Source organism: Musca vetustissima, unplaced genomic scaffold (assembly GCF_032173495.1).
Source record: "Musca vetustissima isolate MV318-11 ecotype Yass unplaced genomic scaffold, APGP_CSIRO_Mvet_v1 utg78416, whole genome shotgun sequence".
NCBI classification, from domain to species: domain Eukaryota; kingdom Metazoa; phylum Arthropoda; class Insecta; order Diptera; family Muscidae; genus Musca; species Musca vetustissima.
The window spans coordinates 186,527-205,811 of record NW_026877158.1 but is presented as its reverse complement, the minus strand read 5'-3'; the positions used below and the strand labels follow the sequence as shown (position 1 = coordinate 205,811).

General features: G+C 32.2%; 4 protein-coding genes across 4 annotated transcripts; 2 read left to right on the top strand and 2 right to left on the bottom strand.

Moving 5' to 3' along the window:
- Window positions 1-333: 333 nt before the first annotated feature.
- On the top strand, window positions 334-1,503 carry LOC133321751 (odorant receptor 13a-like; the record flags this gene model as incomplete). Its single annotated transcript, XM_061530830.1, has 4 exons — window positions 334-786; window positions 846-1,053; window positions 1,117-1,165; window positions 1,283-1,503. Coding segments are annotated over 4 exons (931 nt in total), but the record flags the coding sequence as incomplete, so codon positions are not given.
- Window positions 1,504-1,676: 173 nt separating this feature from the next.
- On the bottom strand, window positions 1,677-4,327 carry LOC133321737 (UPF0415 protein C7orf25 homolog). Its single transcript, XM_061530817.1, has 6 exons — window positions 4,146-4,327; window positions 3,887-4,076; window positions 3,692-3,828; window positions 3,342-3,624; window positions 1,840-2,111; window positions 1,677-1,766 (listed from the first exon to the last, which is right to left on the bottom strand). Exons 1-6 carry the CDS (start codon window positions 4,305-4,307, stop codon window positions 1,689-1,691), a joined length of 1,122 nt encoding a protein of 373 aa, XP_061386801.1. The 5' UTR covers window positions 4,308-4,327; the 3' UTR covers window positions 1,677-1,688.
- A 966-nt stretch (window positions 4,328-5,293) lies between these two features.
- LOC133321740 (myotrophin-like) lies at window positions 5,294-5,647 on the top strand. The gene has a single exon (XM_061530820.1). It carries the CDS (start codon window positions 5,297-5,299, stop codon window positions 5,645-5,647), a length of 351 nt encoding a protein of 116 aa, XP_061386804.1. The 5' UTR covers window positions 5,294-5,296.
- A 428-nt stretch (window positions 5,648-6,075) lies between these two features.
- LOC133321741 (probable arginine--tRNA ligase, cytoplasmic) lies at window positions 6,076-10,613 on the bottom strand. Its single transcript, XM_061530821.1, has 5 exons — window positions 10,563-10,613; window positions 10,344-10,481; window positions 9,882-10,285; window positions 9,481-9,810; window positions 6,076-7,225 (listed from the first exon to the last, which is right to left on the bottom strand). The coding sequence occupies exons 1-5, from the start codon at window positions 10,602-10,604 to the stop codon at window positions 6,076-6,078; spliced, it is 2,064 nt and encodes a 687-aa protein (XP_061386805.1). The 5' UTR covers window positions 10,605-10,613.
- Between the last annotated feature and the right edge of the window lie 8,672 nt (window positions 10,614-19,285).

Sequence of the window (19,285 nt, the reverse complement as noted above, 5' to 3'; positions counted from 1 at the left end):
CGCCTAAGGCTTTGCTGGTTTTTTGGGAAAATATTCTTTAAAAATCCACGCCTAAGGCTTTGCTGTTTTTTTGGGAAAATATTCTTTAAAAATCCACGCCTAAGACTTTGCTGGTCTTTTGGGAAAATATTCTTTAAAAAATCCACGCCTAAGGTTCTGCTGGTCCTTTGGAAAAATATTCTTTAAAAAATCCACGCCTAAGGTTCTGCTGGTCCATTGGAAAATTTTCTTTAAAAATCCACGCCTAAGACTCTGCTGGATCTTGGAAAAATCTTCTTCAAAAATCAACCCTAAAGCTTTGATTTTGAAAAATTATTTTACTTTTTATTCCAGAAAACAACATCCCCATGTTGCTGCGGTGTGTTCACGCAACATGCGTACCTTCCGCATTATGACCGTTCTCCTGAGTTGCCTAATATCCATGTATTGTGTCCTGCCATTGGTGGTATTATTTTTTGATGTTGGTCTAGATGCCGATGAAAAACCTTTCCCCTATAAAATGTTATTTCCCTACGATGCCCATCATGGTTGGCGTTATGTTGTCACATATATATTTACAAGCTATGCCGGAATATGTGTGGTAACAACACTCTTTGCAGAAGATTCAATTTTCGGATTTTTTGTCACCTATACATGTGGTAAATTTCAAATACTACATGAACGTATTGATAATTTGGTATTGGATGCCTATGAAAGGGTGAGAAATAAGGAGGATGCAATGGATATACAGGATACCTATGTGAAGCTATTAAATCGCATAGCTTATGATCATAATAAATTAATTGAGTAAGTTAACTCGATAATTTGATGTTTGCTACGATTTAATATTAAATCATTTTTTTTAGATTTGCAGCAAAATTGGAGAATTTCTTCAATCCCATTCTCTTGGTGAATTTTACAATATCCTCTATTTTGATATGCATGGTGGGATTTCAATTGGTCACGGGCAAGGATATGTTTATAGGCGACTATGTTAAATTCTTTGTGTATATGTCATCTTCCCTGTCACAGCTGTATGTTTTATGCTGGAATGGGGATTCTCTTATACAACATGTGAGTTTAATGTATACAAATAATTATTATTAAATTACATATATAAAATAATAATCTTTATAGTCCCTAGAGACCGCAAATCATTTGTACGTATGCAACTGGGAAGGTGGACAAATACGACCTACATCCTCTATAATTCGTCATCAATTTGTGAAAGAAAAATCCCATAAAGAAACTCTACAATTATCCGAACAGCTATTTAAAAGGGGTCTACAAAATAAGGAAATAAAAAGGATTCAAGACACATATTATATTCCTGCAAACAAGAAGTTTCGTCAAAATCTGGAAATAATGATAATGTGCAGCCAGAGGCCAGTGAAAATAACAGCCCTTAAATTCTCTACGTTATCCTTGCAATCATTTACCGCCATATTAAGTACATCGATGAGTTATTTTACTCTCTTGAAAACGGTATATGATGAAAATCAGGAGGATGGTGCAACAAATTAAATAAAAAATATATTTATCAATTTATTATTCTATATACATATATAGTAGGTAATATACAAGTGATTAGTAGTAACAACAATTTACATACAGTTTTATCTAGAGAACAGTTTTTTTTTTCGAATAGCAACATTAGTATCAACATCAGTTTCACAATTGTAGAAGATCTATAGTTTTTTTGTATTCACTTATAATGGTGTGGCAGTTTCCTCTTTGGCTTCGGTCAGAGCACGAGCTTGGTGTGTAAAAACGGGTACATTTATACCCTGTTTTTACACAAAAGAAATAAATTCATTATAAATAAAGGTGTTAGTAAAAATAAAAAATGAAATGTCCTACCTGCATTTTAGCTGATCTAATGAAGGCCTTATTGGAGGTTACCGTTACCGCTTTCATATCCATGCCAAAGGCAAAAATCAATAAACTTCGTTCATTAATTTTACCACTAAATTTAATGCTGGCAATTTCGGGTGGTATTGAGGTGACATCTGGTAAGATTTCAATACGTTTAGTTAGCTCGTCGGCTCTTCGTTTTTCTTCGGCACCACCAAGTAGTGCAACTATGTCTTGAAACGATTTATGGGCAGTGGTACAGCAAATAAGGCGTTTTCCTGAAAAATGGAATAGAAGAAAATATTAAAAAAATATATTTTAGTAACATATTTTTAAACATATTATTTCAAAATCGTGGATTGCGATGAAGAATTATCGGGAGAGAAGGAGAGAGGAGAAACGTATTTTCAGGAAAAAAAAATAAAGAACAAGAAAATCGAGATGTACAGGAATCAGAATGAAGTCTGAAAATTCTACCATCGGGTAAAACACCAAACCGAAGGCTTTGGTGCAGGCACATCCTCCTGTAGAGATAAAGAAGGAAACCTGGTGACAGATGCAGACAGCGTAATGGAAGGAGCATTTTGAAATGCTTCTGGTATCAAAGAGTGGCGGTGAAGAAGATACCCCAGAACCAATAAGAGATGATGGTATAGAAAGGTAAGGAGCATACAGAATGCATGCCCAATGATTGGAACCTCAGCATCCTGTGTCCCGTGCACAAAAAAGGAGACAAGACGATATGTGCCAACTATAGAGGAATAAGTCTCCTTGACATCGTAATTTAAATTTATATCCAGCGTGCTGTGTGAACGACTGAAGCCAATGGTCAATAACATTATTGAACCATACCAATGTAGCTTCAGGCCTGGCAAATCCACCATTGACCAGATTTTCAATCTGCACCAGATCCAGATTCCACCTTTTCGTCGACTAAAAGGGAGCCTCTAGATCAAGTTGCCTATCGAGCAGGTCTGAATGGCATTCATACAGATGCAGTAGCCGCGGCGCTGAACGGATACAAAGTGAATGCCGTCCTTCGGCTATGCAGGATAACTTTAACAGGCACAAGATCAGCAATTAAAGTTGGAAAGGACCTCTTGGAGACCTTTAATACCGAACGAGGATTCAGACAAGGTGATAGTTTGTCGTGTGACCTTTTTAACATACTGCTGGAAAAGGCCATACGAGAGGCAAAAGTGAACAGAAATGACACTCTGTACACCAACAACATATGTTACTCGCCTACGCCAATTACATCGGCATAATGGGTCGAATATTTGTGAGTGGTAAAAGCCACCTTTGAAGGAATTGAGAAGGAGTCTGCCAAACTGGGACTGGCAGTAAATGGCGAAAAGACCAAGCTGAAATTGGAAAAAAAAACTAAGAAAAAGACCAACGCGCATAGAAATCTTTTCTAAGCTCGGCTTATGGAACAACCGTTCTGTCATAAGCCAGCTATGTAAGTATTTTTTTATAAATCTTCATTTATTTTCAGACCTACTTACCCGAAAACAATTTATCTAAAATAGGTTTCAAAGGTGACTCCCGCTCCTTTTCAGCTTGTTCAGTTAAAATCGGTTCTTGAAATTTCCAATTGCAGCTGCCATTACAAACATTACTCACATATGCCAATAACGTTGTTATATCCAGATTTAAAATACTAATATTACTAATATCGGAATTTTTATCCACCTCCGATGGTTTTTCCAACGAGGCTATTTCAACACCTTCCGCCTCCAGGGCCATGGTTAATTCGTTTTCAATTGGATGACTGAAATAGAAAACCACCTGTAGATATAGAAGCAATTACTAATCAAAATAAAAAATCCTGTCTATAAATAACCAAAACCCCTACCTTTGGACATTTAAACATGCAGAGATTTTGTGATGAGGCCTCCACAAATTCTTGAGCCTGATCGATTATGCTGCGTGCCCCAAAGCTCGCCTCGCCACGAGCAGCATCTGTTAACGACTTTGAATTTCGGGCAATGGCTATTCAAATATTATGAAATTAATACAAAAATAAAATGGGGAATTTTTCAAAACATACCCTTAATCCATTTCAAACCATTCTCACAAACAATATCCACTCGTAGTGGATTCTCCCGATAGTCCACCGGAAAACCACAATCGACATGTACCACATCCCGTTGTTGTTGTAGTATCTTAACCAAAAACTCATAATGCGTCAGATTGCTGCATTGAACATGATTAATTTTTAAGGTTTTATTTTTGATAACCTTGAAGGAACAGAACAGAATTAAATTCAAAACTGGTTTCAAAGTTAAATATGGGCATTTGAAATTTACCTTTTGCAAAAATTTAATTTCTTGTACAATTTTTCTTTGCACCTTTTGCACGCCTGGTATTTCGGTGAATTCATCTAGAATTTTTATTAACACCTGACCCAGTTCCACCTTATCTTCAGCCTTTTGTAGGAGATCATCTTCATAAGGTAATTCGGGTTCCATGATTTGCAAAATAATAAATTATTTTTACTTGAAGATTTCAGTTTCGCAAAGTGAAATTTAAGAAAATGACTGTTAAAGGCAAATATTTCAATGTTTAGAATGAGAACAAAGCGTAATCGCAAAGTTTAGAATGTGATAATGGGGTAATGAGAAGAATGCTTCTTCTTGTTTTCATAGTAAGTGCCTTAAATGAGTTACACTCAACAGCTGTCTTTAAGAGTCATTGCTATTCACAGTGAAATGATAACATCATAACTACAGTCTTAGGCAAAAGCATTTGGAAATCTTAATGAGTGGATTAAAAAATAAAAATATATTTTTCAAGGGCCAACAAGGAATGAATTTCTTAAAGAATATTTTCTGAAGGACCAACAAGGCGTGGATTTCTCAAAAATAATACTTTTCAAGGTCTATGAAGGCATGGATTTTGTAAAGAAAATTTTTAAAGGTCTATGAAGGTGTGGATTTTGTAAAGAAAATTTTTAAGGTCTACGAAGGCGTGGATTTTGTAAAAAATATTTTTTAAGGTCTACGAAGGCGTGGATTTTGTAAAGAATATTTTGTTAAGGTCTACGAAGGCGTGGATTTTGTAAAAAATATTTTTTTAAGGTCTACGAAGGCGTGGATTTTGTAAAAAATGTTTTTCAAGGTCTACGAAAGCGTGGATTTTGTAAAAAATATTTTTTTTAAGATCTACGAAGGCGTGGATTTTGTAAAAAATATTGTTTAAGGTCTACGAAGGCGTGGATTTTGTAAAAATATTTTTTAAGGTCTATGAATGCGTGGATTTTGTAAAAAATATTTTTTAAGGTCTACGAAGGCGTGGATTTTGTAAAAATTATTTTTTAAGGTCTACGAAGGCGTGGATTTAGTAAAAAATATTTTTTAAGGTCTACGAAGGCATTGATTTTGTAAAAAAAATGTCCAAGTACTAGATTTTTTAAACTATCCTAAGGTTGCGATATTATCAAAATGTTTCAAAGATCTAAATGTCCGACATAATTTGGAGTATAAAGAATGGAGATCTGGATCAAGTCCAGTCATGCGTAGCTGAAAAGAGTTCTATTGTGAATGCGGAATACAATGGAAGATATCCAATGCATTATACTGCAGACTATGGTCAGCATGAAGTACTAGAATATCTTATTGCAATGGGTGCTCATTTAGATGTAAAAGATAAACACGGCATTACACCGCTTTTTGCTGCAATTTGGGAAGGACATACAAAATGTGTAAAATTACTTCTAGAAAAGCGTGCAGACAAAAATGGAAAAACTCCTGATGGAAAAAGTTATGTAGAAGCTGCAGAAAAGGATGAAATTCGAAACCTACTACGCTGAGCACCGCTATATAGACAATATATAATTTATTTTAATGCAGAAACATTAATGAAAAAATATGACTAAACTTTAATTTTCCAATCCAATATTATATGCAGAATTTATATGAACGAGCTAATATATTTACACAATCTTACATTTTGTGTAAATAACCATTTGCATTTGTAATAAGTTAGCTCTTTCACATTTCTTTTTAATAAAAATACAAATTATTTAAAATTGAAAAAAATAAGAAGAAACTACAGTTGATTACAAAATATCATATATTTGTTTTTATTATTTCCAAATTAATATCTTAAATATTCCATATTTAAGAATACAGTTTCAAATTAGTGTGTTGTTGTGTTTGTGTGTCCATTACATTTTTTTGCTTTATTTTTTTCACATCATATTCGAAGAAATTAGGAAAAATGAATGAAATACCAACTTTAAATCTTAGCCACTGGTTTCAGACCCAATATAAAGAAGCATTTCCTTAATACAGCAGCTGTGGCTTCACAAAGTAAAATACGGCTACGATTAACTTTGACAATCTGCCCCTCCTTATTCTTTTCTATGCAATAACAATTATCATAGAATTCCGAAAATACCGTTGATACTTCGTAGCAGTATTCACACAAAATATGTAACAGCAAATCTTTGGAGATTTTCACCAAGATGTCGGGGAATTTAAGTAAAGTCTTGGCCAATTTCCATTCCTTTTCGTGTTCCAATTCGATGTTGGTCGTCTCTAGCACCTTGGCCAAATCGGAGAAGTCTTCACCACTATTACGTGAAATCGAACAAATACGGGTAAATGCATATAACAGATAAACGGCAGTATTGCCACGATCTTCCAACATTTTGTCGAAAGAGAAGACATACTCGTTGGTGCGATTATGACTTAAATCGGCATATTTAATACAACCATAGGCAACCGATTCCTGGGCAGCCTTCAATTCTTCCGGTGTCAAAACCTTATCACGTTCCTTTTCAATCAATTTGTCTAATGAACGTTTCAAACCTTCATCCAACAAATCGGACAGCTTAACGGTTTCGCCTGACCGGGTTTTGAATTTCTTACCATCCTCGCCCAAGACAACACCGAACTGAACATGTTCAGCCTTATGTTTGGCGGGATTTAAAATACCACAACGTTCAGCGGCTAGATAAATATTTTTCAAATGAGTATTTTGTCCGGCATCAACAACATAAATTAACCAATCACATTTCTGTTCTTCGAGACGATAACGTATGGCAGCCATATCGGAGGTGTCATAAGTAAAACCACCATCAGATTTTACAACAGTCAGTGGTATACCAGTCTTTTCATCAGTGGGCCACATTATTTTACGTCCCTCATCTAATTCCAAGAGATTTTTCGATTCCAAATATTTAACTACCTCTATCATGCACGACTGATAGAAAGATTCACCCTTTTCGGTGAGGGTAATATCCAAGCGATCATAGATCTTTTGGAATTCAAGACGAGAAACATCGCAAATTAATTTCCAGGCTTTTGTGGAGTTGGGTTCGCCACTTTGTAGTTGAACTACACGGTTGTAGGCACGCTTCTTAAATTCTTCATCTTCATCGAATCTGAAAAAACAACATTTTAGTGAATATTTTATAATGAAATGAAAAATGAAATTTTAAAACATCTTTACAAATCCCTATAGGAGGTGATGCAAATGTGGTATACCCATTTGTTTTTAGATCGTCAAATTTTTATTTTATATCCGATTAAATTGAAAATTTACACTTAACATGCTACATGTGTTGTCTTTCCATGTATCAATTTGAAAATAATATTATTCTAACAATTTAAGAGATATTTGAGAAAATATTTGAAATCCCATAAAAAGTGATTTTAAAAAAAGTGCAGGTAATGTGGTATACCACATGATGTTAATGTGGTATAGTATAATTTTCACTTCCAATTGATATCTTATATAATTTATTGTTTTTATTGAATGCGAATTAGCTCGAGATTTATGTCTGTTAAGATTTTTAACGGATACGTTGAGTGCAACTTTAATTTTTATTATATAATAATGTCTACACATGGCAATATTTAATTTTTGTATGGAGAAGTTGTTAAAACTCATAGCCTTTGTTTTTCATCCTTGTGATTCATGGTAGACTCTCGTAGAGTACAAATGTTTCACATAGTAATGATATTTTGTCTAGTGCTGGCCTTTTTTCATGCAGAATCAAGGTATACCACATTACCTACACTTGTGTTTATTGAAGAAATGTCTAGTTTTTTTTCCAAATTGGTGATTATGTGGTGCAATCGCGCATATTATTTGATTTTTAGTTCATACTGATTATTTTAATGCTTTAGTAATAACGATTAAAGTACATCCGTAAAACAAAAAATTATTTTTAAACTTCAACCGAAAAAAATTCAATTTCATGAAAAATTTTATTTTTGGTACTGATTCTCAACGTGATTTAAATAAATTAAACAGGTCATTGCTATCTTATTTTTTTGAGAACAGCAAACTATAGAACATGTTTCAGTTATTCTAAAATTTTCAGTTTACAAAAAAAGTGACTATACCACATTACCAACCTATACCACATTTGCATCACTTCCACTATCTATGACTCTGAAAGTCTTTGGAAAAATATATTTTAAAATACCCTAAGGCTCTGAAAGTCTTTGGAAAAATGTTTTTTAAAAATCCCCGCCTAAGGCTTTGAAAGTCTTTGGAAAAATAACCTATAAAAATCCACGCCCAAGGCCCTGAAAGACTTTGGAAAAATAATATTTAAAAATCCACGCCTATGACTCTGAAATTCTTTGGAAAAATTTGTTTTAAAAATCCCCGCCTATGGCTCTGAAAGTCTTTGGAAAAATAACCTATAAAAATCCACGCCCAAGGCCCTGAAAGACTTTGGAAAAATTTGTTTTAAAAATCCCCGCCTATGGCTCTGAAAGTCTTTGGAAAAATAATATTTAAAAATCCACGCCTATGACTCTGAAATTCTTTGAAAAAATGTTTTTTTTTTTTAAATCCCCGCCTATAGCTCTGAAAGTATTTGGAAAAACTTTCTTTAAAAATCCACGCCTATGATTCTGAAATTCTTTGGAAAAACTTTCTTTAAAAATCTACGCCTATGATTCTGAAATTCTTTGGAAAAACTTTCTTTAAAAATCTACGCCTATGATTCTGAAATTCTTTGGAAAAATATTCTTTAAAAATCCACGCCTATGGCTCTGAAAGTCTTTAGAAAAATATTCTTTAAAAATCCACGCCGATGGCTCTAAATTCTTTGGAAAAATAATCTTTAAAAATCAACGCCCATGGCCCTGAAAGACTTTGGAAAAAAATTTCTTTAAAAATCCACGCCTATGACCCTGAAAGACTTTGGAAAAATATTCTTTAAAAATCCACGCCTATGGCTCTGAAAGTCTTTGGAAAAATATTCTTTAAAAATCCACGCCTATGACCCTGAAAGACTTTGGAAAAATATTCTTTAAAAATCCACGCCTATGGCTCTGTAAGTCTTTGGAAAAATATTCTTTAAAAATTCACGCCTATGGCTCTCAAAGTCTTTGGAAAAATATTGTTTAGAAATCTACGCCTATGGCTCTGAAAATCTTTGGAAAAACATTCTTTAAAAATCAACGCCTATGGCTCTGAAAGTCTTTGGAAAAATATTCTTTAAAAATCCACGCCTATGGCTCTAAAAGTCTTTGGAAAAATATTCTTCAAAACCCCCACGCCTAAGGATCTGAAAGTCTTTAGAAAAAAGTTTCTTTAAAAATCCACTCCTGTGACTCTGAAATTCCTTTAAATATACTCTTTAAAAACCAACCATTATTACTCAAGGTTTCCACCTACCTCTTCTTAGATTCTTTGTAGAATGCTTGTAAATCTCCAATTGGTGGACTTTCATTTAAGAAATTCGGGAATCTATCTTCCAAGTGGGCAATCAACATACCGAATTGCGTACCCCAATCACCAACATGATTGATGCGCAGCACATCATGGCCCAAAAATTCCAAAAGACGTGAAATTGATTCACCAATAATGGTCGAACGCAAATGACCAACATGCATTTGCTTGGCAATATTGGGTGAGGAGAAATCCACCAGAACTCGTTGTTTCTTCACATGGGGTGCTTTGACACCAGATTTTAACATATTTGTCAAGGCATCCACAGCATAAGATCTGTAATAATAAAAAAATAAAACAATTTAGAAAAAAATTGTGATTGAATTCAGCTCCCATGTTCAACTTACTTCTTTAGAAATACATTAATAAAACCAGCACCGGCAACTTCAAGTTTTTCCACCAAAGGTGATGGCTGGCAATGCTTCAGGATTTCATTGGCAATATCACGAGGAGGTTTATTAACTCCACTGGCCTTCAGGGTCTTGGCCAAGGACATTGCACTATTACATTGATAATCACCAAATTTGGCGGCATTTGAATTTACCGGCGAAATTATTGCTGCAGTTCCGGCAAGCTGGGGGAAGGCCTTGGCAATGGCGTTTGTAAACAAATCCAACAGGTGATCACTAATTGAAATCATGGTATTGATTTCGGCTGGTATTTCGGCGGGTGTAAATGCTTTACTTGCTGCAACACTTGTTGTTGTAGTGGATGTTTTGCCACCACTACTGCCCTTTTCAACTTCAATGGCCTAGATTTCAATTTCAATAATTTAATATTTTAATTACATGATTTTACATCCATCTTACATTCTTTAAAATCGCCAAACGATGTTTCAACTTGCTATTCTCCAATTGCAGCTTTGTTAGCTCTTCATCATCTTCTTCCAATCCAACACCTTTTTTGGTCTCTTCGATTTTGGCCCTCAGCTCAGCTGTGAGACGTTCCTTGAGAAATGACACATTCATTACTATAGCAGATTTATTTGTTTTTGTGATGTTTATTTATATGTTCCTGGTATTACTTACCAACTCCTGTAAGTTGTCTATTTCCCTTTTCAAACTAGCCATTCTGTATTTCACAAATTATGACTAAAATTCCAAGCAAATATTGAAATAATGGTCAATAGAAAGAACACTGCCACATGTAAGCCGAAAGGTAAATTTGTCATATGCTTCTTTTTCTTTTTGCCCGGGGGTCGTCATGCAAATCGGTGTGATAACACAAACTAAGAGAAATGACCGTAACCGTCATTTTGCGAAGCGAAAACGAACCTACGGAAAGGTTTTGATACGGAATGGTTTTGATTAATATAATTAAATATGGTTTGGCGTGGATTTTTAAATACTTTTTAAGGACTTTCACAGCTATAGGTGTGGATCTTTAAATAATATTTTTCCAAAGACTTTCACAGCTATAGGCGTGGATTTTTAAAGAATATTTTTCTCAAGACTTTCAGAGCCATAGACGTAATTTTTTTTTTATTTTTATTTGTTCTTTATTTTGTATTGAAAAGCCATTCGGCCTTTTAAAGAATAATTTTCCAAAGGCTTTCACAGCTATAGGGATTTTTAAAGTATATTTTTCTAAAAACTTTCACAGCTATAGGCGTGGATTTTAAAAGAATACTTTTCCAAAAATCATTAGGCATGAATTTTCAATTTCATACTTTTCCAAAAATCATTAGGCATGGATTTTCAAAGAATACTTTTCCAAAAATCATTAGGCATGAATTTTCAATGAATACTTTTCCAAAAATCATTAGGTATGCATTTTCAATGAATACTTTTCCAAAGATCTTCATGCGATGAATTGAATACGTGGATCTTTAAAAAATATTTTTCCGAAGACTTTCACAGCTATAGGCATGGATTTTTAAAGAATATTTTTCCGAAGATTTTCAGAGCCATAGACGTAGATTTTTAAAGAATATTTTTCCAAAGACTTTCACAGCTATAGACCGGGATTTTTAAAGAATACTTTTCCAAAAATCATTAGGCATTGATTTTCAATGAATACTTTTCCAAAGATCTTCAGGCTATGAATAGAATAATTTTGAAAAGACCTTAAGTCGTGGATTTTCTAAGAATACTTTTCCGAAAATCTTCAGGCATGGATTTTCAAAGAATTATTTTCCTGTCGCACAACTCCAGTTTCTAGTTTAATCAAGAATCACCATGAAGATGCGCCCATTCACTTCATCCATTTCTGAGCTAGCTGGGCTTAAACCAGTTATATCGTAACAAAATGGCGCCCAACATGGGGCAATGACCCACGACCTTGTGATTAAATTGGGAGATGCTTACATGTTAAGATGGCTTTGAGGATCGTAGAATGATATAGATATAGCTGTGTTCCCAAACCTGCAATATAGTACTATATTGTACTAGTTTTGCAATTTTTGCTAGAAAAGCGTTTCCTTACGCCGAAAAGTAGGAAAAATTGAAGTTAAATTTAAGAGAGTTAAAATCAAAATGGCGTTCTCTTCTTCTATTTTCTGCAACACCAATTTGGCCTAGCACGAAATAGTAAATGTAGTAAATTATAAATTTGACATTTGATTGCCAGAGATATACAGTCCGAAATAAAGCATATGAAAGTTAGCGCTTCAACATAAGGGACACACGCACAGACGCACACACATTTGCTTGAAAACAAAAACAAATAAGAAATTTAAAAATGGGCAAACAGATTTTTTATTCTCTTTTGGAGGATAGGGAAGATGATTGGCTGGCAGAAGATTCAGATGAAGATACTATTGAATGGGTTGGTTAATCGTACTAACTAGATAAAGAATATATCATCAAAATGTAAATAAAATCTAAAAAAAGAATTTGGAATGCGTAGCCATGTATGCGCCTGTCCATATGTGAAAGTGTTATTCTTAAGTTCTCTTAAAAAGTACCAGATATAACCTTTTAATGATACCCATATTGCCTTGGTGGCAATAGAAAAAGGGTTGTTTAAACAAAATATGTTCCGAAATTTCAAGGCCAATATCTCGGGAAGTATGCATTTACCCACGTGAAATGTATATAACAGTAATCAGCACAAGGAGGGCTACTGACGGAAATCATTTCAAAATGATCCGAGTATTCTTGTTTTTCTAGTTCGCTAAAACATTCCAATCATAATATCAAATTTCAATAGCATTAACATTATGGGAGCGTAAAACCATGAAAGCCTTTCCGGGCTTGGAGTCGTCGGAAACTCCACTTCCAAATATTCGATAATGTTTTCCTCTAAATTATACAAATAAAAAATAAACAATAAATATTAATATTATCAAAATCACGCAATGGACGCCGTTTAACTTTCTGTTTTTTTTTTTTTGCATTAGGTTTCTGTAGTCTTTTTTTGTCCTTAACAAATGAAATTTTTGATTTTGACGTCTCTTAATGTTTCTACTATTTTTCGTTCCTTTACTTTTTGCGCAAATCTTGTATGTGAGGGTAATTTTTAATAGTTCGCTCTTTTACTAGCTTTACAGTTTATGGCGTATAGACTATGATTTCTATGCTCTTTATCACGATAAAATCTATAGTCTAAAAGCGCCTTTATTCACCAAAGATATTTTACAATTGGCCTGTTCCGGTACTGCAAGAATATGCTAGTTTTTAATATTTTGTTCGATATCATAAAGGAAAATTTGTTGACGTAGTAAAAAGTAGTAAATTCTTGTAGTACGGAACAAGCCATGGCCTATAAGCTGAGCTAGCTGGGCTTAAACCAGTTATATCGTAACAAAATGGCGCCCAACATGGGGCAATGACCCACGACCTTGTGATTAAATTGGGAGATGCTTACATGTTAAGATGGCTTTGAGGATCGTAGAATGATATAGATATAGCTGTGTTCCCAAACCTGCAATATAGTACTATATTGTACTAGTTTTGCAATTTTTGCTAGAAAAGCGTTTCCTTACGCCGAAAAGTAGGAAAAATTGAAGTTAAATTTAAGAGAGTTAAAATCAAAATGGCGTTCTCTTCTCCTATTTTCTGCAACACCAATTTGGCCTAGCACGAAATAGTAAATGTAGTAAATTATAAATTTGACATTTGATTGCCAGAGATATACAGTCCGAAATAAAGCATATGAAAGTTAGCGCTTCAACATAAGGGACACACGCACAGACGCACACACATTTGCTTGAAAACAAAAACAAATAAGAAATTTAAAAATGGGCAAACAGATTTTTTATTCTCTTTTGGAGGATAGGGAAGATGATTGGCTGGCAGAAGATTCAGATGAAGATACTATTGAATGGGTTGGTTAATCGTACTAACTAGATAAAGAATATATCATCAAAATGTAAATAAAATCTAAAAAAAGAATTTGGAATGCGTAGCCATGTATGCGCCTGTCCATATGTGAAAGTGTTATTCTTAAGTTCTCTTAAAAAGTACCAGATATAACCTTTTAATGATACCCATATTGCCTTGGTGGCAATAGAAAAAGGGTTGTTTAAACAAAATATGTTCCGAAATTTCAAGGCCAATATCTCGGGAAGTATGCATTTACCCACGTGAAATGTATATAACAGTAATCAGCACAAGGAGGGCTACTGACGGAAATCATTTCAAAATGATCCGAGTATTCTTGTTTTTCTAGTTCGCTAAAACATTCCAATCATAATATCAAATTTCAATAGCATTAACATTATGGGAGCGTAAAACCATGAAAGCCTTTCCGGGCTTGGAGTCGTCGGAAACTCCACTTCCAAATATTCGATAATGTTTTCCTCTAAATTATACAAATAAAAAATAAACAATAAATATTAATATTATCAAAATCACGCAATGGACGCCGTTTAACTTTCTGTTTTTTTTTTTTTTTTTTGCATTAGGTTTCTGTAGTCTTTTTTTGTCCTTAACAAATGAAATTTTTGATTTTGACGTCTCTTAATGTTTCTACTATTTTTCGTTCCTTTACTTTTTGCGCAAATCTTGTATGTGAGGGTAATTTTTAATAGTTCGCTCTTTTACTAGCTTTACAGTTTATGGCGTATAGACTATGATTTCTATGCTCTTTATCACGATAAAATCTATAGTCTAAAAGCGCCTTTATTCACCAAAGATATTTTACAATTGGCCTGTTCCGGTACTGCAAGAATATGCTAGTTTTTAATATTTTGTTCGATATCATAAAGGAAAATTTGTTGACGTAGTAAAAAGTAGTAAATTCTTGTAGTACGGAACAAGCCATGGCCTATAAATAAGGTCACCAAGGGAGACCAGCTGATTATCGATACCTCTCAAGTTTGCTGTCAAAATGCTTTATTGTGAATTGACTTCCATTATGAAAACGTAAACAAAGTCGAAATTTTTGACATTAGACTTGAGAAAAAAACAGCTGTTTTCCGATTTCGATTGCTATCTTGGTGACCTTATTAATAGATCTTGGAACAGGCCAAATAATACACGTAATCAAATATCGTATTCATGAAACGAACCACAGATCCCTACATTTGTTTTCGTTGTTCCATTCAGTGAATACTTCTCCATTGAACTATTTTTGTTTAACTAGCCAGTGTGTGGTATTAATGAAATTAATTTCATATTTATTTATATATTAATAAAAAAATATATATTATGTGCATATTGGATTAGAATTATGCAAAATTTTCAAATGAATATGGATTTTCTGTTTGCCCTTTTGCCAAACTCCAATTGTAAGTTTCCTTTGCTTTGCTTTTCTTTTTGTTGGTTAACAAAACCATTTAATTGCATTTGTTTATATTTTTGTTTCGTTACAGTTGAAATGACAAATGAACAATTGATATTGTGGCAACACAATGCAATTTTCGAATGTGAATGTGATAATTTTATTAATCGCCGCATTGAAGCTGATCGCCAGGAGCGAGCAGCTAGCCGTATCTTTGAAAGTAATTACGATGAGGCCATAAATGCAGCAATACAACAGCACGGCTTAGGTAGGCGAAGGAGAAGACTAGATGATGATGACGAAGAAGACAACGATGGCCAGGATAATGACAACGATAATAATGATGATGATGCATTGAATAATGCCATAATAATACCACCACCTGCTAGAAGACCTAGAGTTAGACCATTGTATTATGAGTTCTATGAGGATGCTGTAGCCGAGGCTATAAGGGAAAGGGGTTTGGTATTGAGGGGTGTTCCATAAATGCAAATCTCAAACGATTACATTTAATTTGTTTATCTGTTTTCTTTAGATTGTCTATTACCTATTTTTTCTATTAATCGTTTTAGTATTATTACTCGATATTTCTTTTCTATATAACAAAAACATTACTACAATGGGTCATGTCTCAAGCTTTAAACAAATTTAATACAAAAATGTCACTCATTTTCGAGTGTTTTCAAAATTTCACCTTAAGGTCATTGTGCCATTCGAAATCGATCGAATAGTTCATTTCAGCATTTTATATCTATGATGATTACTCTTTATTTTTTAAGAGGTTGTTGAAGAGGTTTTATTTTAAATTTAAACTCTTTATATCAATATTGCAATAGTCTATAGGAATATTTGATGAATAATTATTAGTATATAATTGTTTAAATTAATTTTTCTTTTTTAATTTTAAATTAAACTTTAATTCATTTGAAAAATTTGATTGAAAATTTCAAAATATATAATATAAGTAAAACAAAACCTATATTTATACATATATATATGTATGCTTTTGTACCATAAGCATTTTAGCTATAGATATTAGATTTATAAACAAATAATCATAAACAAAAAACTATGTGTGATTTTTTCCAATAAAAACGCATTTTATATAGTATATTATTGTGTGTGTATAATTAATTTGTTATCGACAGGATTTTAAAAAATAGGGATTGGAAAAAATATAAGACATTTCAGAGCTGAAATATATCCATAAAAACTTGGCATTGCAATATTTCAAAGAAAGAAATCCACTAATGAAAACAATTCTCAGAATCAAAGATTTTACATAAAATATTCATATCAAAGAAAAAAAAGCTTCACGGCCGAAAAATATTCTTAGATGTTTCTAAAACAATTCCACCACGTACGAAAAATACATTAAAAAATAATTCAACAATTATTTTTTTGTAAAAAAAGTACTTAAAAATATAATAACAACACAGGGACACGAAAAAATTATTTAAAAAGTCTTAAATTTTTTTTTTAAATTCTTAAAATCTTCCACATACCATATAATATAAAAAAAATATATTAAATAAAAGAACAACGACTTCGACACATATTTTTTATAAACTTTTTATAATTTTTTTTTAAGAAATTAAGTCTATGAAAAAAAGTTTCAGAATTCACTTTTTTGAAAAGATGCTCTCAAAAATCGACATTTGTGAAAAAATATTTTTGAAAAAATCCACACTTATGGAAAAATTTGTTTTTTTTTAATAAATTCTGGTAATGTCAATTCTTATGAACAAAATATTTTTTTTTTAAATCTAGCCCTGTAGAAATAAATTAAAAATCCCTGTGTTTTAATTTTTTAAATGCAGATGGGATTTTTTTACAAATCCATGCTTGTAGAAAACAATTTTTAAAATTTTTGAATTTTTTTAATTACGCGTTACGCTTATGAAAAGAAATACTTTTTAAAAAGTCCACGCTTATGATTTTTTAATCCACGCTTATGGATTTTTTTAATCCACGCTAATGGATTTTTTTAATCCACGCTTATGATTTTTTAATCCACGCTTATGGAATTTTTTTAATCCACGCTTATGGAATTTTTTTAATCCACGCTTATGGAATTTTTTTAATCCACGCTTATTTTTTTTTTTAAATCCACGATTATGGATTAGGGACTTTGGTGCACCATTTACATAAAATCGGACGAAAATATATATGGGAGTTATATATAAATCTGAACCGATTTACACGAAACTTAGCACAAATCATTCTAGACTTTATTCAGTGCGCTATACCAAATTTCGTGAAAATCGAAAGATATATAGGGACTTTGGTGAACCATTTACATAAAATCGGATGAAATTATATATGGGAGCTATATCTAAATCTGAACCGATTTTCTTTTCAATTTCAATAGGGTTCGTCTTTGGGCCAAATAACTGACTTGTGTCAAATTTCATCCAAATCGGATTATAAATGCGACCTGTACATTGTTTACAATTTAACATCTACAGACGGAATATGTAAACGACCTCTGAAAATATTTGAATATAACCGCCATATTTGAATACAAAAAAATATATTGGGTACACTGGCAACTTCAACGACCTATGTCTTTAGAAAGTAAAAAATATACTCCATTATTATTTCTTATCCAAATCGCCTTTTGTTCGGGCCATAATTGTGGACTCTAGAGCAAACATTTGAGATATACCGATCACTTCATCACATCAGGAAAGTACGAAATTATCTTTCGTAATGAAATCGTTTTTGTATATGCCAGCCAGCCTCACCTAATAATTTGTATAGGCTAGCATTATTCTTCCTTCATATAACACTGTTAGTACTTTGAAATAAAACACACGTTTTCAAATTATTGTAGTTTTCTTTTCATATCGAAAATTCACATGTTTTTTCATTTATTTATTTTTTATTAGATTTATGTTTTTTTAATTTTGTTCCAATGAAGTGCATAAAAAATTACGAAAAATTAAATACTGTCAACACAATCGGTATATTTTTTGTTTGTTTTTAAAGTAGCTTATATCATTTGTAATGTTTATGTATATTTTTTTATATTGATTTTTTTTTCATTATTTATATGCTCGTAATTTCAACAAAAAATGCATATTATTATGTTTTTTTAATAATAACAAAATACAAGTAGAGGACTAAAATATTAATTAATTTTTTTTTTATAATTTCTGTTGATGTGGCAGGCGAGCATTAAAATCTACAAAAAATGTTACATAACAATGTATGTTATATATTTGTGTATGGTTAAAAAAAAAGAAAAAAAAATATCTTTAATAAATTCTCAATATTCATGGTGTTAAAAAAAAAAAACAAAGTTAAGGGGAGATATTTATGTTATTGATTGATGTGAAGGTGTTTAACACTACTGAAAAAAGAAATATGTAAATGTATTCTTATCATCATCATGAATGGTTACTTTTAAAAATAGCAACGAAAGTTGGTTGTTGTTTTTTTTTTCATTATTATAATTATTTTTTTCCAGATATAGTTCTGGTGAGTATAACCTAAAGCGACTTTAGGATACTAGATTTTTTTAATTATATATATTTTAAGATCATCTTTTTTTTAAATTCAAATCCATTTGTTTTTCAAATAATAATTATGGATTTGCTTTTTTGTGCTACTCCTTCCACTAATTTGCAGCATTTGCATTGTAAGTCTTAAATGTGTGTGTATGTGTGTCTTTATTAAATATATATACTTTGTTGCGAATGGAATTGATGTTTCCTTTTGTTTTTTTTTCCATAAAAATATGAAATTACATTTACCATTCATTGCAATGTGTACTGCTTTTGCAACATAAATTAAATGATTTTTTAAAATAAAGTGAAAATAAAATTCCATTGTGAATTGATTTTAAATGTGTGACTTTTTTGGTGTTTCAATTCAATTTTCTTTTGTCACAACAGTTAGCTATGTAGGTGATATTGTAGCAGTTTAAAATTATTTTGTTTTTTGGTTTGTTTGTTTTTTTTCTAAATTCAAATGAAGAACATTATAACAATTTGTTGTTGTTGTATAATTTGGAATCCCCAGATTCGAAATTGTTATAAAATTAATCGATTGCATTTCTTAGTTTTGTGTGTGTTTTTTTTTA